Genomic DNA, 23,626 nt, shown 5'->3' on the forward strand with positions numbered 1-23,626 from the left:
TACAGCATCCCTGGCCTGCAGGGCAAAGTGGGTTATTTATGTCCATTGAATATCTACAGAATGAAAATTCATGTGCTCAGAATAACCTCTTGGATGAAGCACAGTAGCCCCAGATTTCTCCGAAACACAAATGTCGTGGCAGCTTGCAAGTTTCAGATTTAAAGCTGGAGTTGTCCTTTCCCAAAATGTAGCAGCGTTCAGATCTGCGATTATCTCTGCATCGGCAGTATAAAAATAAGCAGGCAGGAAAATGAGTTTAATTTTGAAGTTCTTAAATAGTAGGAATGAAAAATATAGAAGTCTGTCCCTCCGTCTGCCATCATTGCTTTCATTACCCTATTTTTGAATGAGGCCAACTTTCAGCCTAAAATATGAAATGAAGAGTAGATTTGAGAATGAGATAAGGAACTCATCCTTCTCACAAATGTCTCTTCTGTCTATGCTTCTGGTTGGCTTCCAGATTTAGTTTGGCTCTACCTCAGTCTCAAGGGGTGGAGCCTCACACAACTTTGAATCCTGGCACTGTACATGTTTACATGTAGCCTATCCGTCTAGCTGCTTTTAGAGTTGGCGGAGTAAAATAAGCTCCTCTGGGGTGTGATTTGTCTTACTATGAGGCAGACTCTCACGTGAGGTACTTTGGAGGCGTGTCATACTTTGGGACCCATTTCTGGCAGAGAAAGTTTGGTGATTCAGTCCCAGTGTGGTGGTTTATATTCTGGGCATCCAGATTCTAAACCACCTGAGGAGTGGATGCTCGGAGGGAACCAAGCACTGGGTATCTGCATATGGACTCATTTGTGTTTCCTCCATCTGTGTGGACTTCATGAAAGAGCTCTTGGCCTCTGCTTGGCAGTGCAGTAGTGCAGAGAAGAACAGGGTTCTGCTCTGCTGAAGAGCCCCAAAGCTGATGTCTATGCCCCAGAGGGCACTTGTGTGCTAGCAATAAGGGTGGTGGGTGCATCTGAACTGGGGAAGGGCTCTCACCTAAACTCCTAAACTTACCAACAGTCTAGCTGGTGTTGTTGACACCAAGGCAAGGAGCAAGCTGGAGTGCAGCTTGCTGCACTAGGATAAACAATGGTGGGCAAGAAAAGCCTGGACAGCCCCTTCTCATGCTGGCAGGGCTATCTATGCTCTAGCAGTGCTCAAGCCAGTGAGACTGGAGCCTGCTGGAGAGAGGTGGGTGGGGGTGAGGGGAACAGGCTGCCTGCAGGGAGCTGTTGCAGGTATTTGTGTGGCTGTGCTGTCAAGTTACCAGGCCCTGTGAGAGGCAATGAGAGAGTAGGTTATTTTTGCCCACTAAAACCTGCCACCTCCATTGAAAATAAAACAAAAGGACAGAGGACTGCTAGAAAATTAAAAAACTGTCTTCACTTCTCACTCCAGGTCGCTACCCACAGCAAAACAAGGGCACCTACATTCCAATCCCAGTAGGCAGTGCACTAAAACCTGGTCAGTGGGGAGCGAAGGTTATCCACAGGGAAAACAACTCCATTCGACTGTCCATCATGTCCTCTGCCACCTGCATCATCGGCAAGTTTCGCTTGTATGTTGCTGTCTTGACTCCCTATGGCATCCTTCGGACACGCAGGAATTCAGCGACCGACACCTACATCTTGTTCAATCCCTGGTGCCAGCGTAAGTACCTGCTCAAAGGCTTGCACTTTGTGCTGCTGGGCTCATCAGGTTTTAGGTGGGTTGGTCCAGGAATGGGGGCGTGGTACCAAGGAGGTTGGAGACATGTCAGTTTGGGTCTGGAAAATTTACAGGAACTCCGCCAAAAGTCAAGTCTTTCAGGCTGGGGAATAGCGCTGTGTGAGCAGGGTTCCATGCTGGAAACCAATGACTTCATTTTGTCTAAATTCTGCAGTTTTATGAGGCCAAGACTGTGTTTGCCAGCTCAGGCTCCGTTTCTCATAGCAAACACACCCTAAGGCTTTACTCTGACTTGAATAGGCAACACTGAGAGTCTCCAGTGTGCCTGTGTGTGCCTTAAACAAGTCAATATAAGCATATTTTTTTCCAGGATTTGGTGTGGAGCAGGATGTGGTGGCCTCACATACTCTGTTGTCTTACATTGCTAATTGCCACATTTGGGAATTGAACACCTGAAGTCAAAATATTGCAGGAATTCAATGGGAGCTGCTGTTCCTGCACAGGCTGGGTGGAGTCAGCTTGCTGTGGGTTCACTGATGGTGCCTTCCTGCTGCTACATGACATTTGCCCTTATAACTTCCCTTTTAGTGGTGACTAATTAGCAACGGTGCTCTCTCTGAGGAACAAAACATTTTGCAAATGAGCCTTTTTTTATAATACAGTGGGTTGAAGAACAATTTTTTTTTTTTTTATCTCTCAGGATCCTTGGAAGAAATCAGGCTTTATGCTGTCAGGGTTGTACTTTACCCAATGAACTCTGTGTCTGGCTTTCAGGAGAGGGCAAGGAGGATCAGTGGCTCAGCCTTCTGACAGGGTGTAGCACTGTCTTAGATTCCGACACATGCAAGGCTCCAAATCACATGTATTGCAGTATATTTAGGTCACCAGCTAGCTTCAATATTCTCCTGCTACCCTTCCTTCATCTTTCCATTTTTTTACCACAGTATTTGCATCAAATAATCCTGTACCAAAGAAGGGCCCTCCTACCAAGTGACAAGTAAGTTTAGCATTATTAGTAGAGCCCATTATTCAGCTGCACTGCTGTCAGTACATGGAATGATTTGTGCTGGGTTCATTACTTGCCCCTAGTCCAAGGGAATATAAGCAATGATTAGCTTATGCATTATTTAAGAAGATATAGATTAATGCTGAATAAAGAGGAGTTAGTTAAGTGGGAATAGGAGGGAAGGGCAGGGCTGAAGGCCCTGCCACACTGTGAGATACTTCTGAAAGCAGTGTGAGGTACCTCAGAGCAGTGTGCTAACAGTTTGTTCTGGAGGGTGGGCAACAGAAAGAGAGGAAACATTGCCAAAGCTAAGATCCACTGTGAGCAGACAAAACTTCTCAAGGTTTGTTTTGGCATCATCAGACTCACAGCTTCAGTCAGGGAAGGTAGAAAGCTCTACCTAAAGTTAGAGCATTATTTGGTTTTAGTCCTGGGTGTTCTAACAGCCAGCACAGTGATGCTGCGGTGGCTCAGCACATCTTTGGAAAGGTATAAACCCTAGGGAAAATCTTTTTAAATTGCCTCAGTTTGCCTTGTGATTAGCAGACAACCAGCTGGGACTGCATGCAGTCCTAATGTGGAGGCAAGAGGTGATGTGGGGGGGTTGCCTACCCTACTGTGGTGTGACTGGGACCACACAGGCTGATGTGAGTTGTTAGTCAGAGGAAAAAAGGGAAAATCAATCCCTACTTCACACCTCCTTGCCCAGTAACTCTATGTGCAGGCTGATCCACCAATATTCATGGTATACAGATGCTTTGCTCTCCTGTGCCCACCCTCCCTCACACCTGAGCTGAATGAGTCCAAAAGCCAGCAAGATTAAAAACCACAACATGGGAGTAAACCCACAGGGAGCAAGACATGTAGCAGTTGCCACCAGTGGCAGGCATTGGCAAGGCTGATGGAAAAAGTCTACCTTAGGAAAGCAAAAAAGATTTTCTGAGCAGCAAAGACATGTTGTGTGACCCTAGATCCAGGGCAGGCAACTTGGGGACCCCATTTCCCTCTGCAGCTTACATTTTCAGGTGTGTCTCAATGGCTTCAGGTCCTGTCCCTTGCTGACTACTGTGGTTTTCATTTCCTGCTTGTTTCATTTGGATTTGGATATATCCTCATTTCTTGTTCCTCTTTTACTCCTAGGTAGTTTGGGCTAATTGGCTCCTATATCTGTCTTTCCCTCCTCTCCTTTTGTTAGAAAATCAAGGACTGTTTCCACATGCTTTATCCCCTGGCTGGAAAAGATTTTTCTGTGGAATGACAAAAGGGTAGAAAAACTGAGGCAGTTAAAGTGCAGAGAAAACAATAGTTTGAAAATTTTCTAGGCTTGTTTGCTGGTTTAATAGCTAAGCAGAAAAGTCTGAGTGAAAAGCCTCATTAAAAAGAGAGAAGAGTGATGCCAGGAATGCATGGGGGTTGTTGTAGCAGGGAGCAGAGTGCTGGCTCTAGAGCCTGGTGCAGTTTTCCGACTCATCATCTCGGAGGAGCATCAATATGTCAGTATGAGCTTTTCTTTAAGACAGAGGCATTTGTGCCCTTTCTTATTACTCCTTTTGTCACTATAGTTCAGTTTTGACATATTTTCCCAGGCAGACTTGGTTTTTTTATCCTGCTGCTTCAGAAGAAGTTTGAATACTTTACCAGTCAAGCTACAGAGTACTTTGCTTCCAGAATCATCATATGCTTTTATGTATTTCAATCCCTTTAGCTATATTTAAGGCTGATAACAAAGAATGCTTTAAAGACACAGGGCCAGATTCTCCAAAATTATATACACCAGCCCCAGACATCTGGGAATTCACCTAACTTGTAGATTGAAATTTCAGTTACTCAGGTGAAGTTTTAATTACTTAATAAGCAAGGTAAAGTCTGTGAGGAGAGGCAGCATCCTTTCTACAGCCAGATGACATAGCTGGATAAAACAGATATGCTTTTAGGCATGCAGAGCTCTCTTCAGTTCTGGAACAGAAGATACAAATGGCAAGTAGTTAAGGATAACTTCTTGGAATTTAACTAAACTCTTGGCAATATCAGACTACATGAAAGCAGAGAAGAACTCCTTTGATCTGGATACTGTGAGTGCTTTACAAGGAGCTGTGAGCTCTTTCCAAGCAGGTGCTGAGTCCCTGCAACTTTCTGCTGGGGAACATTAAGTGCTTATCAGGAAAAGACCTTGTGCTGACTTCTGTGCCTCTCTCACAGGTGCAGGTGCATAGTGTAGCTGAGTAAGTTGCAGACCCTGTGGGCTGAGATGTGCATTTCACTTACCCAAGCCTCATGCAAGTGGATTACATTTAAACAGTTTAATATGTTGCAGCTTTATTGGGTCAGCTGCATATTTCTTCTGCTTAAATGTTCTAATACAGTTTGAGGAGACTCTGAACTCATCTCACATGTTACCAGTCATCTAAATCTGGTCCAATAACTTTTATTACTTTTAATAATTTTATTACTTTTATAGGTAAATCTTAAATTTGATTGCTTGTGCCATAGATTCCACATGGGCAAAATTCACGCAGAACTTCATCCTTCTGCTACATTAATGTAGGCAAGTACTAGAACTATTCAAGGCAACATACTGACCTTGATCCTGGGTAGAGTGTTTTTTGTAGATAACTGCATTTACCTCTTGCAGCTTGGGGTTTGTCACAGCACTGTCCTCTTCCCAACATGAGCCCTGTGGGTTCCAGTTGAGGCCCAGCCTCACATTCCTGGATTCCCTCAGGAGCACATTGAAGGGAGGCTGGGAGCTCAGGGCAAGCCTGGTGCTTCCACTTCCACCTGTCAGCTGGTGCTGCTGTGCTCAGCTGTCACTGTCTGCATGAAGAAATGGCTTTTCCAGCACCACAGGGTGGCTGTGCTGGGGTTAGGGTCCCTCCATGCTGGGTAAAACTCATTCCCTTTCCCAAATATAAAAGGTTACTCTGCACACCTCATGTCTTTAGCAAGGGATTCCTCACCTGCAGTGCTGTCTTCACGTGAAGTGTATTTTCACCTTCCCCAACTTCAAACAGAGTAGCATGGAAGCTAATTTGCTTCTTTGTAGCATTGCTGGTGTCTCAATAAATTCCCAGGATAAAAGAAGTGAGTAAAAAAACCTCTGAACTGCTAGAGAAAAAGAACAAACAAACCCAGCACATTTCTGTGGAATTCTTCTGTTTGTCAGATGTGAGCCTCTACTTGCACAAAATAATTAGGAGTTGCATTATGTAGAGCATGCTTAGCATCAAAGTAGTCACAAATGCCTCATATTTTTTTTCTAAACAGTCTCAAGGGTAGTGAAAGCTGTCAAAAATCAAAGCAGCTGGCTTCCCTATAAAACACAAAAGACCTTTTTACCTTATCAAAAACACAAATATTTAAAATAATCGACAGAGAAGTTAATCAATTTTCATCTGATTTAGCAAAGATCATGCAGTCTCAAAATAGCATAAGCATCTCAGTTGATACCAGCAAGATCAATGTTGATATTTTTAATCCCCAAAAGAAAACAACAGCTGTCAAGAAGGCATATGCACACACTTCACTGAATGTGTAACTGCACAGAAGAAGGTGTGAATTCTCCTTCTTTAAATGAACTCTATGTACTATTTGTATGAACAGACTTTAATAAAATCCAGTGCTCAGTGAGAGAATGCAGATAATCGTTCAATGAGCAAATCAGGCAAATCCAGCCTAATGAAACAGAGCCTACATGATCTATAACACCTGCCATATTTTTAGTGGGATGTTATACAGAACTTGTTGGACCACAAAAAAATCATGTAATATGCAGTTTCATAAGTGTATGAGAGTCCCTGCTTGCAGAAATGGCTGCAGCCTTTTCATTCACTCTCAAGTTTGAGCACTCTCTTTCACCTCATAGCCTCTGAATATAGCAAACCTATGATCATCCACTTTGGACACAGCTGCAGCTTTTCACTGCCTTAGGTCATGGGTAGTGAAAAGCTTACAAACTTCTTAATGGCCCTGCCTTTAGAAGGCAGTGAATATCACCCTGCCAAATAACAAGAGTGGGTCTCAGACCTGTCTGCCTTAGATAAAACTCCATGGAACCTGCTGTTCCTCTGCTTGCTCCAAGTTGTACTTAGTCATCGGGGCCTGGACAGCAACTGCCATAAAGCATAACAGCAAGCACTGATCTCCTCAAATGCAATACAGTCTCCTTGTATTTAACCTCTGCTTCTCTAGCATATTTTTTTTTTAATTTTTTTTAAGTTTCTTAATTTTTAATTTTTTTATTTTTTAAATAATTTTATTTTTTAAATTTTGTAATATTTTTAATTTTAAAAATTATTTGTAATTATTTTTATTTTTTAATTTTTAAATTTTTAGAATTATTTTACAATTTTTAAAAATTTTTAATTTTAATTTCTTTTATTTTATTTTTAAATTTTTAAATTTTTTAAATTTTTTAATTATTTTTTATTTTTTAAATGTATTTTTAGTTTTTGTTTTAATTTTATTTTTAATTTATTTTATTTTATTTATTTTTAACTAATTTTTACAATTTTTTTTAAATTTTTTTGTTGTTGTTGTTGTTTTGTGGGCTCAGGTTTTAGCTTATTTTTGGCCAAATTGCAGATTCATGGAGAAATGAAGAAGCTTTTGAGGATGAGGTTTACATGAAAGTGCAAATCTGATTTGCATTTCAACAAAACAGAACAAATCAATAGGCTTTTAAAAGTCAAATGATCCTCTAGTAATTTGTAATGGGGTGCTGAAGAAATCTACTATGACAGTAGTGAGTGTAGTTTTGTACTTACTCATATCAAACTGTTGGAAATTTCCTTAAATTTGCTATCTGGAACCACAGTACTGATTTCCTCCAATTAATTAATTTCCATGCTATTAAATGTTAACATGTATATTTTAGTCTCAAAATACAAGCATTGGCACAGGAAAGAAATTTTCAACTATTCTAGAATCTCAGCATCACAGCCTGCTTCATACTTACCTGTGAATGTCTGAACGGTTTCTTGTCATTCAGGGTTCCTTATGAACGTTAATAATGAGTTATTTACATATGTAAATCATATTTACAAGACAAGTGTGTATGCATATGCTCTTGATTTCTGATATAAGTTCAGTCTAGAATGTACCTTTTGTATATGTTTTGATAAAGTCCTCATGCAATTACTTCTAGTTCTCACTTAGACACTTGTGAATATGAATTTCTCCTCGTATTACCTGGTCAGTCAAGCTATGCGGGGAAGGAATACTCCAGTCAATAACTAATGCACAGAAAAGGCAATCAAACCTTTCTCTCAATATGTTATAAAAACTGTATTCCATTTTTTTAATGCACTACTACAGATTTTTCTTTAGATCTCTTGACCTGAGCTGTTTTCCATTAACATTAATAGGTTTGAAATTGTTCTTTGATCTGTTTGTATAGATGTAGAATTGCATCATGGTGCTCCAACTTTTAAATTAGTTGCACACACTAATCATAAAATTCTTGATGAGATGTGACATTTTAATCATACTTTACAGAGCCCTGAGAAAACTGGCAGGAGTTGTCAGCCAGCACTTTTCCATCTTGCATGTTTTTAATTTGTATATCATATTCCTAACTAGGATGGCCACCTCCTTACCCTTGTACTCTGTTGAAGCAAGTAATGTTTTGTTTGATGCAAGAGGGGTACTTTTCACCAAAGATTAATGTATTATATGCTAAGATGTTTTATCTGTCCTATGTGAAAATTAGGCACTTGTACTAATATTTTTTTTTGGTAAACAAATGCAGTGGATGCTGTGTACCTGGATGATGAGAAAGAAAGGGAAGAATATGTCCTGAATGATGTTGGTATTGTATTCCATGGAAACGTTGAAGATGTAAAATCAAGAAGCTGGAGTTACGGGCAGGTGAGCTGTTGAGATCTCCTCTGGATGCTCCCAGTAGGACAGCAAATGATTTTAATTGACACCAGACTGTGGCTGAGACTGTGGGCTCTGGAATGCATTATTGGTTTCTCCTTCAGAAAGATAAGGGGTATCATTTTAAAATTGCATGAAGTGGGTATATGCCTAATCCAGAAAAGCAATACTATAATAGCTGATATTTAAAGACCTTGTTTCAGGGGCATATTTCAGATACTAAGAAGCTGCCTGTTGGAAGTTATAATCATTAGCTGAGGTTTCCACAGGGCAGAGGTATTTCTGCTGCTGCATTATTGCTGCTTCAGGATCAAATCAATTTATGAAAGGTAGAGTTGTTTTTTTGGCTTTTTTTCATTTTTTGACAACAGGTTGTATTGCTTTTTGACTTTTCTTTTTAGCTTTAGCAACTTGGTGGAAATAATTCTGTTCTTCTTGGGGATCAGATAGTCACAAGGTTCCCATGACAAAGTAGTATTTAATTCCAAAGTTTTAAATTCTCTCTCCCTTTTCTGCCTGGGCTTGATATCATCAGTCTCCAGTGGTCTCTTGCAGTCTGGGGAAGACACCCTTCACTAGGCTGGAGTGGGGTATTGCTGTGCCTTCAATAACACAGAATCATAGAATAATTTGAGTTGGAAGGGATTTTTAAAGATCATCTGTTTCCACCACCCCACCATGGACACGAACACCTTCCATTAGACCAGGTGCTCAGATTCCTGTTCAGCCTGGCCTGGAACACTTCCAGGGATGGACCACCCACAGCTTCTCTAGGTAGCCTGTTCCAGAAATTTACCACCATCATTGAAAAAAACTTCTCCTTTATATGTAATCAAAACCAACCCTCTTTTAGTTTAAAACCACTACCCCTTGTTTCAGACTTTTTACTTGCCTATTTTACCTCAACTTTCTCGTAAGAGCTACCCAGCCTAAAAATCCCCATGGGATGGAAGAATTAATTTATTGTGTTAGAATGGGAAAAAGGCATTGCCAAGCACAACTGAAATTGTAGCAAAGCTATAACCCTAGCTGTCACTCAGAGGGGCTCCAATAGACAGATATTGGACATGGTGAATTTGTCTCATCTCATCTGTTGATTTTTACAACAGCACAATTAAGAAGGTATTTCCTTACTACTGTGGTGATGGAACCATTCAGTTTTTGTGGTATCTCCCTAGCACAGCCTTGCAGAAGGGTCCTTAAATTTGCTTTCTCTCCCTCAGCTAAATACCACCTCAAAGCTTGAGCAGGATGGATTGCCAGTGTGCTTGCCCTGGAGAGCTCTTTGAACTCACATCTCTCTTTTTTCCTAATTTAAGGGTACAATTTCATCTTCTTTTCCCTGTGGCAGCACTGCATTAGGGAGTTCCTGACTCTGCACCATTCCTTTGGTTGTGTCAGTGCCGTTGTTTGCAGGGTCTGACTGGTTTCCTGACTGAGACAAAAACAACCCATAAATAAGGAGCGGGGAAGAAATTCCATAAACTGCTGGTGCCTCTGATATAAGAGATGTGAAACCAGCTCCTGAGGCCAAAGCTGGGCTTGCATGTAAGCTGACCAAAAATGCCCCCTCCTGGCCCTTCTTTCCCCCTGCAAGCACTTGTGCAGCCATGCAGTGACTCAGACTGGAGAGCTGATCTAGCTGAATAAGCATCTCCTTGATTTTTTTTTTTTCCCCTGTGTAATTTCTTGGGTTTGCTCTGTTCCTAGATTTGGGATTCACTCCATGACAGATGTAAGGGGGAGGGAGAGAGGGGAATAAGCAGCTGGAGGTTGAAGATGCTGCTTAAACCAGATACTGGATTTATGTCCTAAGATGCTAAATTTATGGCCTATGGTGGCTTGGTCTGAGGTGTTTATATTCTGGGATTCTGGCATCTTCCTGACACAAATACCAGCCTTCCTCGAGAAACTGCATTATTTATTTGGTTTTGCTAGGAGGTAGTTCTGCCTGGGAGCTTAGGGCCATTCCACAGTCCTTAGTCATGTACTTTGGAAATGGAAATTCCTGTGTTGGTTGAAATCAGAGGACCTGATTTTCACCCCGTGCTGTGGTGCATCTTTTGCTATTGGTTGCCCGTGTGAAAGCTGAGTGTGGCAGATGCATCTCAACAGGCCCAAGCTAAGAGCTTTAATGGAATTAATTATTTTGTAGGGGTTTAACAGACATGCCAATCTTCAAAGGAACAGAAAAATATTCTTCTGGTTCCCTTGCTTTCAGTGAAAGGGAGGAGACTGTGCTCCTGATCTTACCCTGTCCATTTCCAACCATTAAAGACACATTTTTGGCAATCCTACATGTTAAAAACAGCATCATTTCTGTGAGTAAAAGCACTAGCAGAAAGGTCTATATTATGATATATCATACAATTATGCTTTTTATATTTATGATATATAGCCCTTTACCACATGTAAGTAAAAAGCACAAGGCCACACAGAGTCAAAGAGGTGAAAGGTACATGGTCATATACAAAAATGCAGATAGACTAGTGCATGGTAATGTTCTTAAGCTAAAAAGTTACTTAGGACAGTGACAGCTGGAAGCTTTAATCCAGGTTGTGAATTGAAAAGGAGCATAGAGTTCAAAACTGGTTGGAGATGGTTTTCAAATCTGTTGTCTGTAATGAGAAGCATCAGCACGAGAGAAAAAAAGGCAAGAAACGTGGACAGAGGAAGAGAAAAACCCAGAACAGTTGAAGCATGGCTGCAATGAATGAGGATGGAGGTGTTCCTGGTAACATGACTGTGATCCCTCCTAAGAAAGTGCAAAAGGCAGTCACTCAGAAAATTCCATGGAGGATCCAGGGGAAATTTGGCTTTGGAAGAAATCTAGGCACATAGGTATTCTCTAGCTGAAAAATGTCAGAAGTTGGATGCTATATCGATCATTTAATGTTGACTTTGGTTTTGTGAGAAGAAGAAATGAAAAAAGTGAACATAGAGTTCTGTTGCCATCATGGCTTCTCTCAAGTCTACACATTGATCTGCTTGAGCCTGGAAACCCAAAAAACTGTGCCCATGTAATTCTACAGCACATGCATTTGGTCAGGTCAGACCACAGGCAACATGAGATCACATCTCAGCCTGTAACTGACTGTGAGAAACACAGCCTCAAGTCAACCAGTGCAAAAAGTGATACAGCCTCTTTACTTTGGTTTAAATGGAAGGTCATCTATTGGAAACAGTTTAGCATGCAGGTGGATGCCCAGGACAGCTACATGTGCTGCTCTGTAACACAAGGCATGTCTTGTGTGCACTTCACCTGGGTGCTTTCTCGTGCCTTATTTTCCACCTGCATTTTTTCCCAGGTGGTTATACCACAGTTCCTTCCTCCTGAAAAAGGTTTATTTTCATTTCAGCTTCAATGGAACAGACAGGGACTGTGCCTGAATCAGGTTCACCCAACTGTTCTAGCTGCCCTGCCTACTATTTCTCTGGCTCCTCTGATATTTCAGAGATGTTCAGCCTTATAACTGCTATTTTTCTATTCCACTTCGCTCTAGGTAGGATTTTCTTGCCAAGAATGAGGGCAGAAAACTGATTTAGTTTGATTAATTATTTTTAAAATTCCTTAGTAGTCAAGAAGGGCAAAACTGGCCTTAGCATTAAGGCTACTCTGCATCCTACACTACTCCAAAAGTGTAAGCCAGGTAGCCCTTGCAGCTTGTCCTCTCTTCCCTGTTGATCCAGCTATTTCACTAGCATTCATGTCACTTTGTAAATGCTAAGGTGGAAGGCAACAACCCTGATAGCTATTTATTTCCTCTTTATTCTTTCTGTATACACTGGCAAGATTGACAGTGTCTCATAAACTGTAGATAAGAAAAGTTTAATTTGCAGGGTAAACATCTTACTGATCTAACCCAGGCCTGATTAATTGAAGTGCAGATAGCAGATTTTGATCCTGGTAAAAGATTGTTGGTCCAGACTAGAAGAAAAGTGAATTTGAGCCCGGAATGACAGCTGCAAGGGCCCAGAGTTTACATTTTCTGTTGCGAGGATTTTCCTTGGGAAAAAGGTTCTCCACAGCACAGTTATTGACCTGACATTATTTGCATCACATCCCAGTAGAGAGTACTGGGATGTGCAATTATTCAGCTTCCCAGTAATGACAAAATACTAGTAGTAGGTCTCTGAGAAACACTGATCCTTGTTTCCCTATTCCCAAACACCATTAATTCGGTTTTGCTCAGACTGTAAAGTGATCACTAGTGACTATCTGCTCCAGAGAAAATAATTCAGTGCAAGTGTGGGTGATGATAAGAGAGGTGTGCTCCCTTGGAGATGCTTGCTGAAAAGGATCCATATGGCAGTGGTATCCTCAAGGCAGAAGCAAAGGACTTCGATTGGCCAGGAAATGGCTGAAGATGGTGAAACATGATGGTGCTTCCCCTTTCTTGGTTTATGCCAGAGCTCAGTGTCTAGGATGTCACTTCTATCCCTCCCATCTTCCCTGCTGTATCAGCAGCAGTCTTTACTCTTTGGAGCTTCCTTTTCAGCTCTCTGACCTCACTCTTTTTTCTCCTCTCCCCAGACTGCCAAAGCAGCAGTTTGATCTGGGGTCTTTCTCACTTTCTTCAGGAGGTGAAATTCAGGATGGCCTTATCTGCCGAGGATCCCTAAACCAGGCTGTAGAGAGTTAGAAAATCAATCCAGCTCTAGTAGCAGCTTGAGAGCAAAAATCCTATTAGCATGAATCATATCTTTCAGGATGAAAGCATAGAACATAAAACCTAACACCATGAAGTTTCTGTCACAGCCTTGAATGTTAATATAAGTTTGTGTATCTAGAAGGTATTTGTTTTATTATTGTGCATTTCCTGTCTGCTGCCATTTTCCAGAAGAGAGAGGTATTTTCCTTTGTTATGCAGTTTCTTCTGAGGAAAATGAAATACATAGCAGGGCAAGTTCTGTGACAAATGGTTTCTGGTCTATTTAGACACCTCTGCCCTCAATTCATTTCTGTGCTTGTTCATGCTAGATTGAAAAAAATGTACCTTTTCAGTCTATTTTTGGAGAAGACTGCTTTAGGTCACTTGGTATTTTTGATGTCTAAATTTTTTAGACCAGGATTAATCTATATAATAAGCTTTTGGTTTGTCAATTTTAAACAGATTTAAAAAATAACTTTGAAATATAAGTGTCTTCAAATTACCACTGGCAAACCACTTGTTCAAGTTCTCAGCAATGCACTGGCTGTGTCAGAGAAGCCCTGGAATTAGCAGGTCTGGAATCTGTGAAGGACATAAAGTCCTTTGCAAGTAGACAAGCTTCTTGTAGTTATTATTATATACCCTCCTATTATATACTTGTTAGCACTTAAAATTTCATGTCCTGTCACAAAGTCTATGTTGTCATTTCAACCTTCTAGAAACTGGACTGAGATTGAATTGAAAATTACACTCTCTTCCCTCACAGACTCTCACATATTTATTTTTTTTCCCACACATGGGTGATTATTCCAGACGAAAAATTCTATTGTTAAACACAGAGCTTTGATGTGACCAGCTAATTTTGAAACTGAACAGCAATTACAACAACAGGGAAAAATAGCTTTGCCTGTTCTTTCCAGAATAAAAAGTGAGTCAATTTTTCCCCTGTGTCCCTTTTTATTTTCTTTTATCAAGTTTGAAGAAAACGTTCTGGATGCTTGCCTGTTCCTGATGGACAAGGCAGAACTGGAGCTCTCTGGTCGTGGAAACCCAATCAAAATCTGCCGCGTTGCCTCAGCAGTGGTAGGTAATGGATGCCTAATATGTGTCAGAAAGGACCCATAAATCAAAGCTGTGCTGATTTAACTGGCCCTCTTGCCCTGACATGCTCTCTACAACACACAACAGATCAGTTGTCCATTCTGACAATTGTCCATTCTGGGGTCTGACATTTTATTTCTCTCCACTAAGGTTCAAGCAACTGCTGTTGGCTTATTGCCTTTTCCTGAGAATTGTGCCTCACTGGTGGGAAAGCCACTTTTAGACATTGCACTCCAGGCATAAGTGTTTCTTATGTGACAATGTGCTCATTTTCCAGTAGCTAATATAATTGAGAAAGCCTTTTCTGCTATGGATAATACAGTGGCATGATGGGTGGAATTTTGGATGGGGACCAGAGGGACTTTATGTGGACTCCAGCACTAACCTCAATGGAGTCTTAGAACACTGCAATGGTGTTTGTTGTTGTGTCTGATCCAAGCCCCAAATGACCTAATCCAGCTGAGAACAGTCATATAGTGGGCTGCTTTGGCCCCAGAGGGAAACACTGTGGGAACTGTCCTCTTTAACATGAGGTCCACAAAACATACCCCAGTCAGAATGAAAGTACCTAAAATAACTGAGGAGACTATCCAGACCTCCATTCTTTCCAGTTGCCAGGCACCAGGAATCATGCTATGGGTGCAAGACCAGTCCCATCCCTAATATTCAAGATGCTAGACTCATCCAGGTTGTGGAACTCAGAGGCTGAGTCCTCTCTTTTGCCTTATTAGAGGTCTGAACTGGTGCTTTCTGCTTCCCAGAATAAGACTCTAGTCACTGAGCTGGAGTAATTAGATGTTCTCCTGAGCCAGCTACTAAAATAGACTGTCCACAAAACATGGCTGCTGGAGATAGATGATCCTTTAACCCATTTGTTATAGAATTTGCCCAGGCTTTAAGAAAAGGAGCTCTTTGTCTTAGAAGACATTGAAGTGGAATCTCCAGCCTCTCAATCCTGCATGCTAAATAGAATAGCTTCAGCAAGAAGTATTGAGAACATCTCTACTTCTCTTTGTCTTTTAACACTTTAGTTAGTTCTTTCACTCGAGAAATTAGAAATACAGCTTTGGACCTTTGGATAGAAGAAAGAATCAAATGTGCTTTCCTCATCCCTGAACTAGAAGATGCAAAAGTCCCTCATGTAAGGACTGTGAAAGTCCTCAGGACAGAATTGAACAAAGTTTATGAATCCAAATAGGGCTTGGATATTAGTTGGGTTTTGAGCCACTCAACATTTTAGAGAAATGGAGGAGTTCACCATTGGAAATCCAGGACTCAATAGACTTTAGGGCTGATCTGCAGAATTGGGCCATAACTGGGTAGAGGGTTTGGTCATTGAAATCTGGACCTGAGTAATAAGTGGGCAAGAGATGCTGAAATCCCACCTGTGCTACTTAACCTCATTCTTGATCAAGTTGAAATGTGGTAGAGTTGAGCTTGTCTGAAGATATGTTCCCCCCATGCTGGAATCCTTCTGAGGCTTTCTGGCACAGCAGAGCAGGTAGAGTCCCTCTCTTCTTCCACTCATTACAGTCAGAGCAGAGAGTGAAAATCATCATGTTGTCCTGTCCTTGAAGTGATTCTTTTCTTGGCGTGTTTCCTACACTGGTGAGATGGGCACAACCCGTTGGTTATGACTCTGAATACTTATCTCAGTTCAGTCCTAGAGTTCACAGGAAGTCGATTTTCTAATTATAAAAGAGTAGTTAACGCAGCCAAAAGCTTTTAAATGAGAATTGTGATTTATTTGGCTTGCGTGTAGCTGCTCCACATTAGCATAATTAAAAGGTACAGCGTGAATGAGCTTTTTTGCACAGCCTCAACTGGTTTGGTTCAAATTGCAGCTAGGAGATGTATTGCTCGTTAATGCCTATCAGTATAGCCATTAGTCAGCAAAATTCCTTGCTTTGTATAATCTTACCAGAGGAAAACTTACACAGCAAATTCCTTCTTGTTTTCATGTGGGCCAGACCAAAGAAATTAGTTTCTACTCTGAAAACAGTAGACTGGTTCTCCTCTCAATCTGTTGTAAATCAGGAGTGATTTTATTAAAATCTCTGGGCTGATATGGACAGAAAAACAGATGATGGAAAGCATACAGCTTAATATTTCTGAGACTTGCCTACCAGTATAAAACTGATTGTGTTTATTAAAAATACACAACCATAAGCATGTTTAATGTTAATAAAAGTTATTAACTGGCAACATGGATACTCAGTGTGGTGATTTAATTTCAGATTTATTTTTAAGTGTTTGACCTTCATTCAGAATTGTTCAGTGATGGAGAATCCATGGCCCTTAATAAGATTGTCCTATTTATACCCCTACCTTCATAATGAAACACTTCTCTCTTACTTTCTAGCCTAAACTTGGCTATATTCACTCTTTCTCATATTTTGGTTTGCTGAGTTAAAGAGCTTTTTGTTATTCAGGCTCTGACATCTCTAATGCTCATTTCCTTTGATTTTAGATTAACTCCAGGGATGATGACGGTGTGATTGCTGGATCCTGGAACAATTCGTACGATTATGGTGTTGCACCTTCAGCCTGGACGGGAAGTGTGGACATTCTCTTGGAGTACTACAGTTCTAAGCAACCTGTCCGATATGGCCAGTGCTGGGTTTTTGCTGGTGTCTTCAACACATGTAGGTATCAGTGAGAAAAGCTCCAAGCTGCTATGTGGCTCCTGCTTAACAGAGTTTTTAGGTAAAACTAACTAAAATACTTCCTTGCTCTGTGCTGTTCAGGAGTAAATACTAGAGGTACTTAAAAATACATGGCTGAAATAGATGGTCTTTAAATAAACCTCTGGTGTGTCCTTCAGGTCAGCTGCTCTTCCACACAAATCTGTTAACTATTTATTGGTTCAGTGAAATGTACTCAGTGACTCACGAGGGTAAGGTTGTATGAAAGTTGAGTCCTTCAGCACAGTCCACATTTCTGTCATGAATTCTTAGACAGAGTGCTTGTTGTCTAGACCTAAAAGATTGAATAAATACTCAGTATGGGACATGTGATAGTGTTTCTGCTCCAGAAAGGCCAAATCTTTACTTACCTACTGAGTATTGGTCCTAGGAAAATTGAGGTGCACTGTCCCTGCATCTGTTAACTGAGCACTGTTAACATTTTATGTAGAGTTCATGAACCAGAAGAATGGAGAAAATAAACAATGGCCTAGTTTATGAATTGTCTAGCACTACAAGGTTAAGTCTAAACACATTTGGTCAAACTAGAGTTCTAGTGTTGCAGTAAGCAGAATGTTGCACGTCATAAAAAAAACCACTGGGGAAAGCAGCCTTGGATTAGTCCCATATTTTGACTGTCTAGCACTTTCTAACAACATCATCTGCTAACCTACAGGCACACACTTTGTGGCCTCCTATGGAGTTGCTCCAACAGGTCCATGTCCTTCCTATGCTGGGGACCCCAGAGCTGGAGGTAGCTCTCAGGGCGGGGTCTCAGCAGAGCAGAGGGACAGAATCCCCTCCCTTTCCCTGCTCACCACACTGCTTTAGATGCAGCCCAAGATGCTGTTGGCTTTCTGGGCTGTAAGTGCACACTGCCTGGTTATGTTGAGCCTCACACAATGGGTTTGAAAAAGTTCATGCAAATGTTTCTTATGGATGCAATTCCTTGCAGTGGATTCCATGGGCCACTTTGTCTTCTCTGCCCATTGCCTTATCTGGATTTCCCTAGATCACAGGCAGACACACACACCAGTTCTCCCACCTTCCCCCCACACTTCCCCTGAATCACCACTATGCAGTAATTTGCCTGCAGGCCACTGTGAAACTGGGGCGATGCAGCAGAGCCTGGAGCCTGCTGTGTTAAAGGGAGAGGCGTATTTATCTGGGGCAAAACTTGCCTTGGTTTGCTGACTAAGTTAGTCAAGTCAGAGACCTGGCACTTTGCACTGCAAGTATAAAGTTTGTTGAGCATTATGAAACGCAAGTATTGTCCAGTATTGGGTGATCTGATGATGGCCACTGACACATCCAGCTGCTGACCATTGCACAGGGGACAGCGAAGGTCCAAACAATCACGTGCAACTCTCAGGGTTGTTTTGAGGTGGTTTTGAGTCTCTCTCATCTGTCACTGTTTTATCATTGTGACCAGTCCAGCTTTCCAAGGTCACTATATTGTACACTCCAGATACTCATCTGCTAAAAATGCTAAAACATTCCAAAAAATGGTCATTAATCTTGAAATTGTCAGACAAATTATTTCCAATGAGCCCTGATGGCTCATGTGCTGGAAGCCTGGGAAGGCACTTGAATTAAGTTTAATCAATAGGTACATATGGTATTGGATGCATCCAGGTAATTTTTCATCCAGGAACTTGAAATGAATGTGCAGTGTTACACTTTATTGGGAGTCACAGTAGTGACAGTAATGAATATACAAAACCCAGCAGTAGCAGCAGGGCTGTTCAACTCTGCAGCATTAGAACTATTTTTAAATAGGATTTTCAATAAAAATCTTTTCCCTTAAAAAAAACCACAAACAACCTCCCAAAAATCCCCCCAAACCAAAAACCACTGCCACCATGACCACCAAAAAAACCAACCAAAAAACTGAAAAAAACTCAACAAAAAAGATCTTTAAAAACCCCAAAACAACAACAAAAAAACAACCAAACAAACGAACAAAAAAACACCAAAAAAACCAAAACCAAAAAAAACCCACCAAAACAAAAAAAACCAAAACAAACTCTGTCAACCACCAAAAACCCCTCACACTCTGTTTTTTGCAGAACCATGTTGGCCCCTAAATTGAAAGCCAGGGCCTTTTCCTGGCTGATTACAAAGATGTAATCTGGAGTGGCTGAGATGATGTGTCACCCCAGAGACCCGTTCCCCTAGCCCGGGGATGTGCTCCATGCCTATTTATCTGCCAGACTACACAACAAACACAGAAGCCTATTGGTGCACTGTTTCAGATTATGGACATAGCTGTAGCATTTCCAGAGTTTTTCCACATCTCTTAAATTTACCACTTGTCAAATGCTAAGAAGGGTCATCAGTGCTATTTTGTGATGGTGTGAGAGTGTGGGCTAGGGGCTTTTTTTTTGATCCTTCTTTTAAGGTCTTAATGAAAGAAGGGACAATTGACTATAAAATGCTGTTACTTGGCAGGCAATATGAATTATGTAATGCATTTTATTCAGATTCTCAAACCTTGTCATTTCAGTTGCAAATAATGCAGCTTTTCCCCACTGTTAACAGTAATTTTCTACTTTATTCTTTGTGTCCTCCAGATCCTGTCTGACAGCAGACATCAAACAGAAAAACTCCAAATAAGAACTCCTTAAAAGGAGATACTTTCTATTAATTTTCTTTTTACCATAGTCTCATAATTCTCCCAAGTTACTGATGCTAAGAGACCTCATATATTGTGCATCTCTTGCAAGCTCAAACTTTTTTTCTTTTGTATCACATTTGGTCATACAGCTGACCCATTACACCCAGATTTGACCTGAAATTCCACCATGTGGTTACTATGCAAAGCTGCTTTGAAACTATTAGTAATCAGATGCTTCAGTTATAACCCTTGTACCAATATTTGTCTTTAACGCTCATAATTTTGAGACCAAATCAAATATTTAGCATGTGCAATATAAATCAGATAGAAGGAATTATTTGGGTTGATTTGACTGAGTTTTCCCATTTTGTTCTGATAATTACTATTTCAGTCCTCTCACCCTGTCATCCATGAACGCAGTCTCCATATTTGTCCTTCTCATCACTCTTCTGTTTTTGCCACAGTTCTGAGATGCTTGGGGATACCTGCAAGACTCATTACCAACTATTCTTCTGCCCATGATAACAATGCCAACTTACGGATGGACTTCTTTCTGGATGACGAAGGAAAAGTGGACACCAGACTTACAAAAGACTCTGTGTGGTGAGTCCTCCTGGAAAATGCCTTTAATGTGTCAATGATCAAAGTAGTAAAAAACATTATGGCAATGTTTGTATTGTGTTTATTTCTCTGTGCATGGAAGAACACTGCTGGCTTATGTGAAACAGAATGAATAGATTGTTGGTAGGCTGACTAATATGAAGACTTGCAGTGTAAACAGGCAACCCCTGGGGAATCCTGCTGTTAATGTTCCCATACAGTGCTCATTTAAGCACCCTGGAGAGCTGGAATGGGCTTATGCTTCTTAGGGATCAGTTTTTCTAAAAATGGAAGAAGGTAGGATGGGCACTTCCATTCTTCTGGAGCCAAGGTCCAAGGGGTACCCCAATATCTGTGGAAAAACACCCTTTTTGATCTGCTTGTGCCCAGTTTCCATATTTGTAGACTGTTTTACATTGTGTGCACACAGTCATTGTTGCAAAGAGGTGCTTTCCAAAATAAACCCTGTTCAGCTGAAAAAGAAACAAGTCAAGGTATCATAAAAGATATTGAAATGTTATCACCAGATTTATAAAAAGGAAACTCCCTAGGGCCAAGAGGAGTTTACACATTCTTTTCAAGAAGGCAGTCCTCTAACTGGCTCTTCAAACTCCTACTGTCTTCTGCCTGACAGGAGAAGTGTAGCATATATTGATTATATGCTCTGTGTGGGATATTGGCCCTCAAGCCTCTCCTCCAAAATGAATGTGACCTCTACATTCCTAAATTCAGGAGATACTTGTCCTATTCAATGTTAATATACCTGACTTGTGTCAATGAGGTCTTCAACTCATTAGCATAGCAGCTCATCAGCATGTTTCATTAATAACCTAATCTCTGGAAGTCTTTGTATTAAAACTGCAATAAACCCACTATGTGGTGGAGGAAGTGACTGAACCTGTTGCTGTGACATCTTTTATGTGATTTCCATATTCAAGAGGAAATCTAAGGAAAGCAGGTTCATTTACATGTGATGCTTGTGTCACAGCAAGACAGAGTAGTTGAGACTAGAAGGTACCCTTGGAAGTCACCCAACCCTCCTGCTCAGAGCACCGTCAGCTAGAGAAGGTTGCTCAGGTCTGTGTCCAGTTGGGCTTCAAGTATCTCCAAGGATGGGCACCCCACTACTTCTTTAGGAAACTTGTGCCAGTGCTCAACCATTTTCACAGTAAGAAAAGTGTTTCCTGATCTTCACACAGATTTTTCTGTGTTTCAGTATGTGCCCATTGCTTCTTGTCCTGTCCTTGGGCTACTGAGAAGAGTCTGGCTCTGTGTTCTTTCCCTCAATTCCCTAACCAGGAATTTATACACATGATAAGATCCTACCCAGCCTTCCCATCTTCACACTGAACAGTCCCAGCTGCCTTAGTTTCTCCTTCTCCTTGTGTACAATCTGCGTTGTATCAGCTATTCCTTCCAGTTTCTTTATCAGCAAACTTGCTGAGGGTACAGGTAGTCTCATAATCCAGGTAATAATGAAGCTGTTGAACAGTGTCAGACCCAGTATTGACCCCTGGAGTACACAACTAATGACTGAGCTCCAGCTGGGGTGATCACTACTGATCACAACCCTCTGATCCCAGCAATTCAGCCAGTTTTCAATGTATCTTGCTGTCCATTTGTCTAGTCTATACTTCAAAGGTTTGTCCGTGAGGATGTTCTAGGAGATGACACTAAAGTCAAAAGGACCAACCACCATGTAGGTCTCCCCTTTGTCCTTTCAGTCGCTTGTTTAATCAGAAAAGGCTCTGAGGTTTGGCAGGCACAGCTGGCTGCTTGTAAATCCATGCTGACTACTGCCAATCACCTAGTCCTTAATAAGTTTGGAAATGTTTTCCAGAAGAACTTGCTCTATAACCTTCCTAGAGATCAAAGGGAAGCTGACAAGTCTCTCTCTCCCTGGATACTCCTCTCTCTTGAAGAGTAGAGCAGTATTTAATTTCCTCCAGTCTGCAGGAACTTCCTCCAATTACCATGGTCTTTTGAAGATAGATATGATTGGTTTTACAGTGACATTGGCAAGCTCCCTCGGCATTTTTGATGAGATTACCTCATATTTTCCATCAGATCCATTGGATTTGTGTGTGTTCAGTTTGTTTAACTGTTCTCTATCTTGTTACTTGTCTAGTTTTCAATGTTCCAAACCTCCACACTGGTTTCATGGGCTGTGATTCCTGAGGGCAAATCTTAGCAGTAAAAAGCAAGGTAGAGAAAACATTGAATGCCTTCTCCTAATCCTTTGTCACCAGGTTGCCTGCTGTGTTCAACAGCAGAGCCACATTCTATGGGCTTCCTTTTGACACTGATTTGCTTGCATTTCCTGCTGCTCTACATGTCCCTCGACATACTTTGTTTGCCCTGTTCTGGATTTCCTATACCTGTGCCTGCATGCTCAGACAGTGGCTCTGTTTTCCTCCTGGTCACCTGTCCCCACTCTCCCCCTCTTTCTTAAACACCACTTTTTTATGTTTAATTGGAGTTTAATTGGGACTACCCTGTGGACTTGTGCCACTTTTGGTTGATTTCCTGCACACAAGGATGGACCATACTTAAGTCTGGAGGAGGTGACTCTTGAGTAACATCTACCTCTTGTGCATCCATCTTCTGCATCCATCCAGAACTGCCTCCCATGGTATTCTTCCAAGCAGGACCTTAAACATGTTAAAGACTACTCTCCTGTGATCCAGAGCTATGATCCTGCTATTTGCCTTGTTGACTCTGGTTAGTACCCTTGGGCAGTTTTGCTTGCTGTCTGTGAGACAGAAGGACTCAGCATGTCTCATGGGGCTGATCCTTTTATGGCTCAGAGATCTTTAAAGGAGAAGTCTTCTGAAGCCTCCTCTGCCTATAAGATATGTGAAACAAGAGCCAGTGACTGGGAGCCTCAGTGCACAATCCATACACACCCAGCAACGGATCATTGTTATGCTTTACCATTTTCACTCTCATCCCTTCTCTCCTTCTCCTAACCTGATCTATGAAATCCCACCAACTTTTGACACTTCCTTTTACTTCCCTCTCTTTCACCCAGCTGTTTCCCATGACTTCTTAATTTAATCTCTTTTCTCCTGCATTCTTTTGGGACAGGGTACAATCATCCAAAATCATCCTAGTCCCAATGAAATCCACATGCAAATTTACACTAACATTTCATCCTTCCATCCTACATTGCTTTTCCCTGGCTTGATAACTTTTTTAACTGCCTTGTTCATCCTTTTATCCTTCCAGTGCATTTATTAGTACATGGTGCACATAACCCTTCGGGCATGACTTAATATATACACCTCTTTTCATTTCTCCTCTGTGTCCTTTCTTTTCATTATTCTGTAACACTCCTTGGTAGCCCACATGCTGACTCCAAATGACTTGTGTCTTAACCCTGATTTTATTTTTAATGCCTCTTTTATTTCTTTTTTTAAGAGGACAAGCT

The 23,626-nt window shown here is 41.2% G+C and overlaps 1 protein-coding gene across 1 annotated transcript in view; it reads left to right on the forward strand.

Moving 5' to 3' along the window:
* F13A1 (coagulation factor XIII A chain) overlaps positions 1–23,626 on the forward strand; it is a 60,216-nt gene that overhangs the window by 17,931 nt on the left and 18,659 nt on the right. Inside the window, exons 4-8 of the mRNA XM_036379067.1 lie at positions 1,390–1,641; positions 8,412–8,530; positions 14,170–14,277; positions 16,766–16,940; positions 20,061–20,199. Coding sequence (XP_036234960.1) covers positions 1,390–1,641; positions 8,412–8,530; positions 14,170–14,277; positions 16,766–16,940; positions 20,061–20,199 — 793 coding nt within the window. The remainder of the gene's footprint in view (positions 1–1,389; positions 1,642–8,411; positions 8,531–14,169; positions 14,278–16,765; positions 16,941–20,060; positions 20,200–23,626) is intronic.

This window comes from Molothrus ater, chromosome 1, assembly GCF_012460135.2.
Source record: "Molothrus ater isolate BHLD 08-10-18 breed brown headed cowbird chromosome 1, BPBGC_Mater_1.1, whole genome shotgun sequence".
In the NCBI taxonomy this organism is placed as follows: Eukaryota; Metazoa; Chordata; class Aves; order Passeriformes; family Icteridae; genus Molothrus; species Molothrus ater.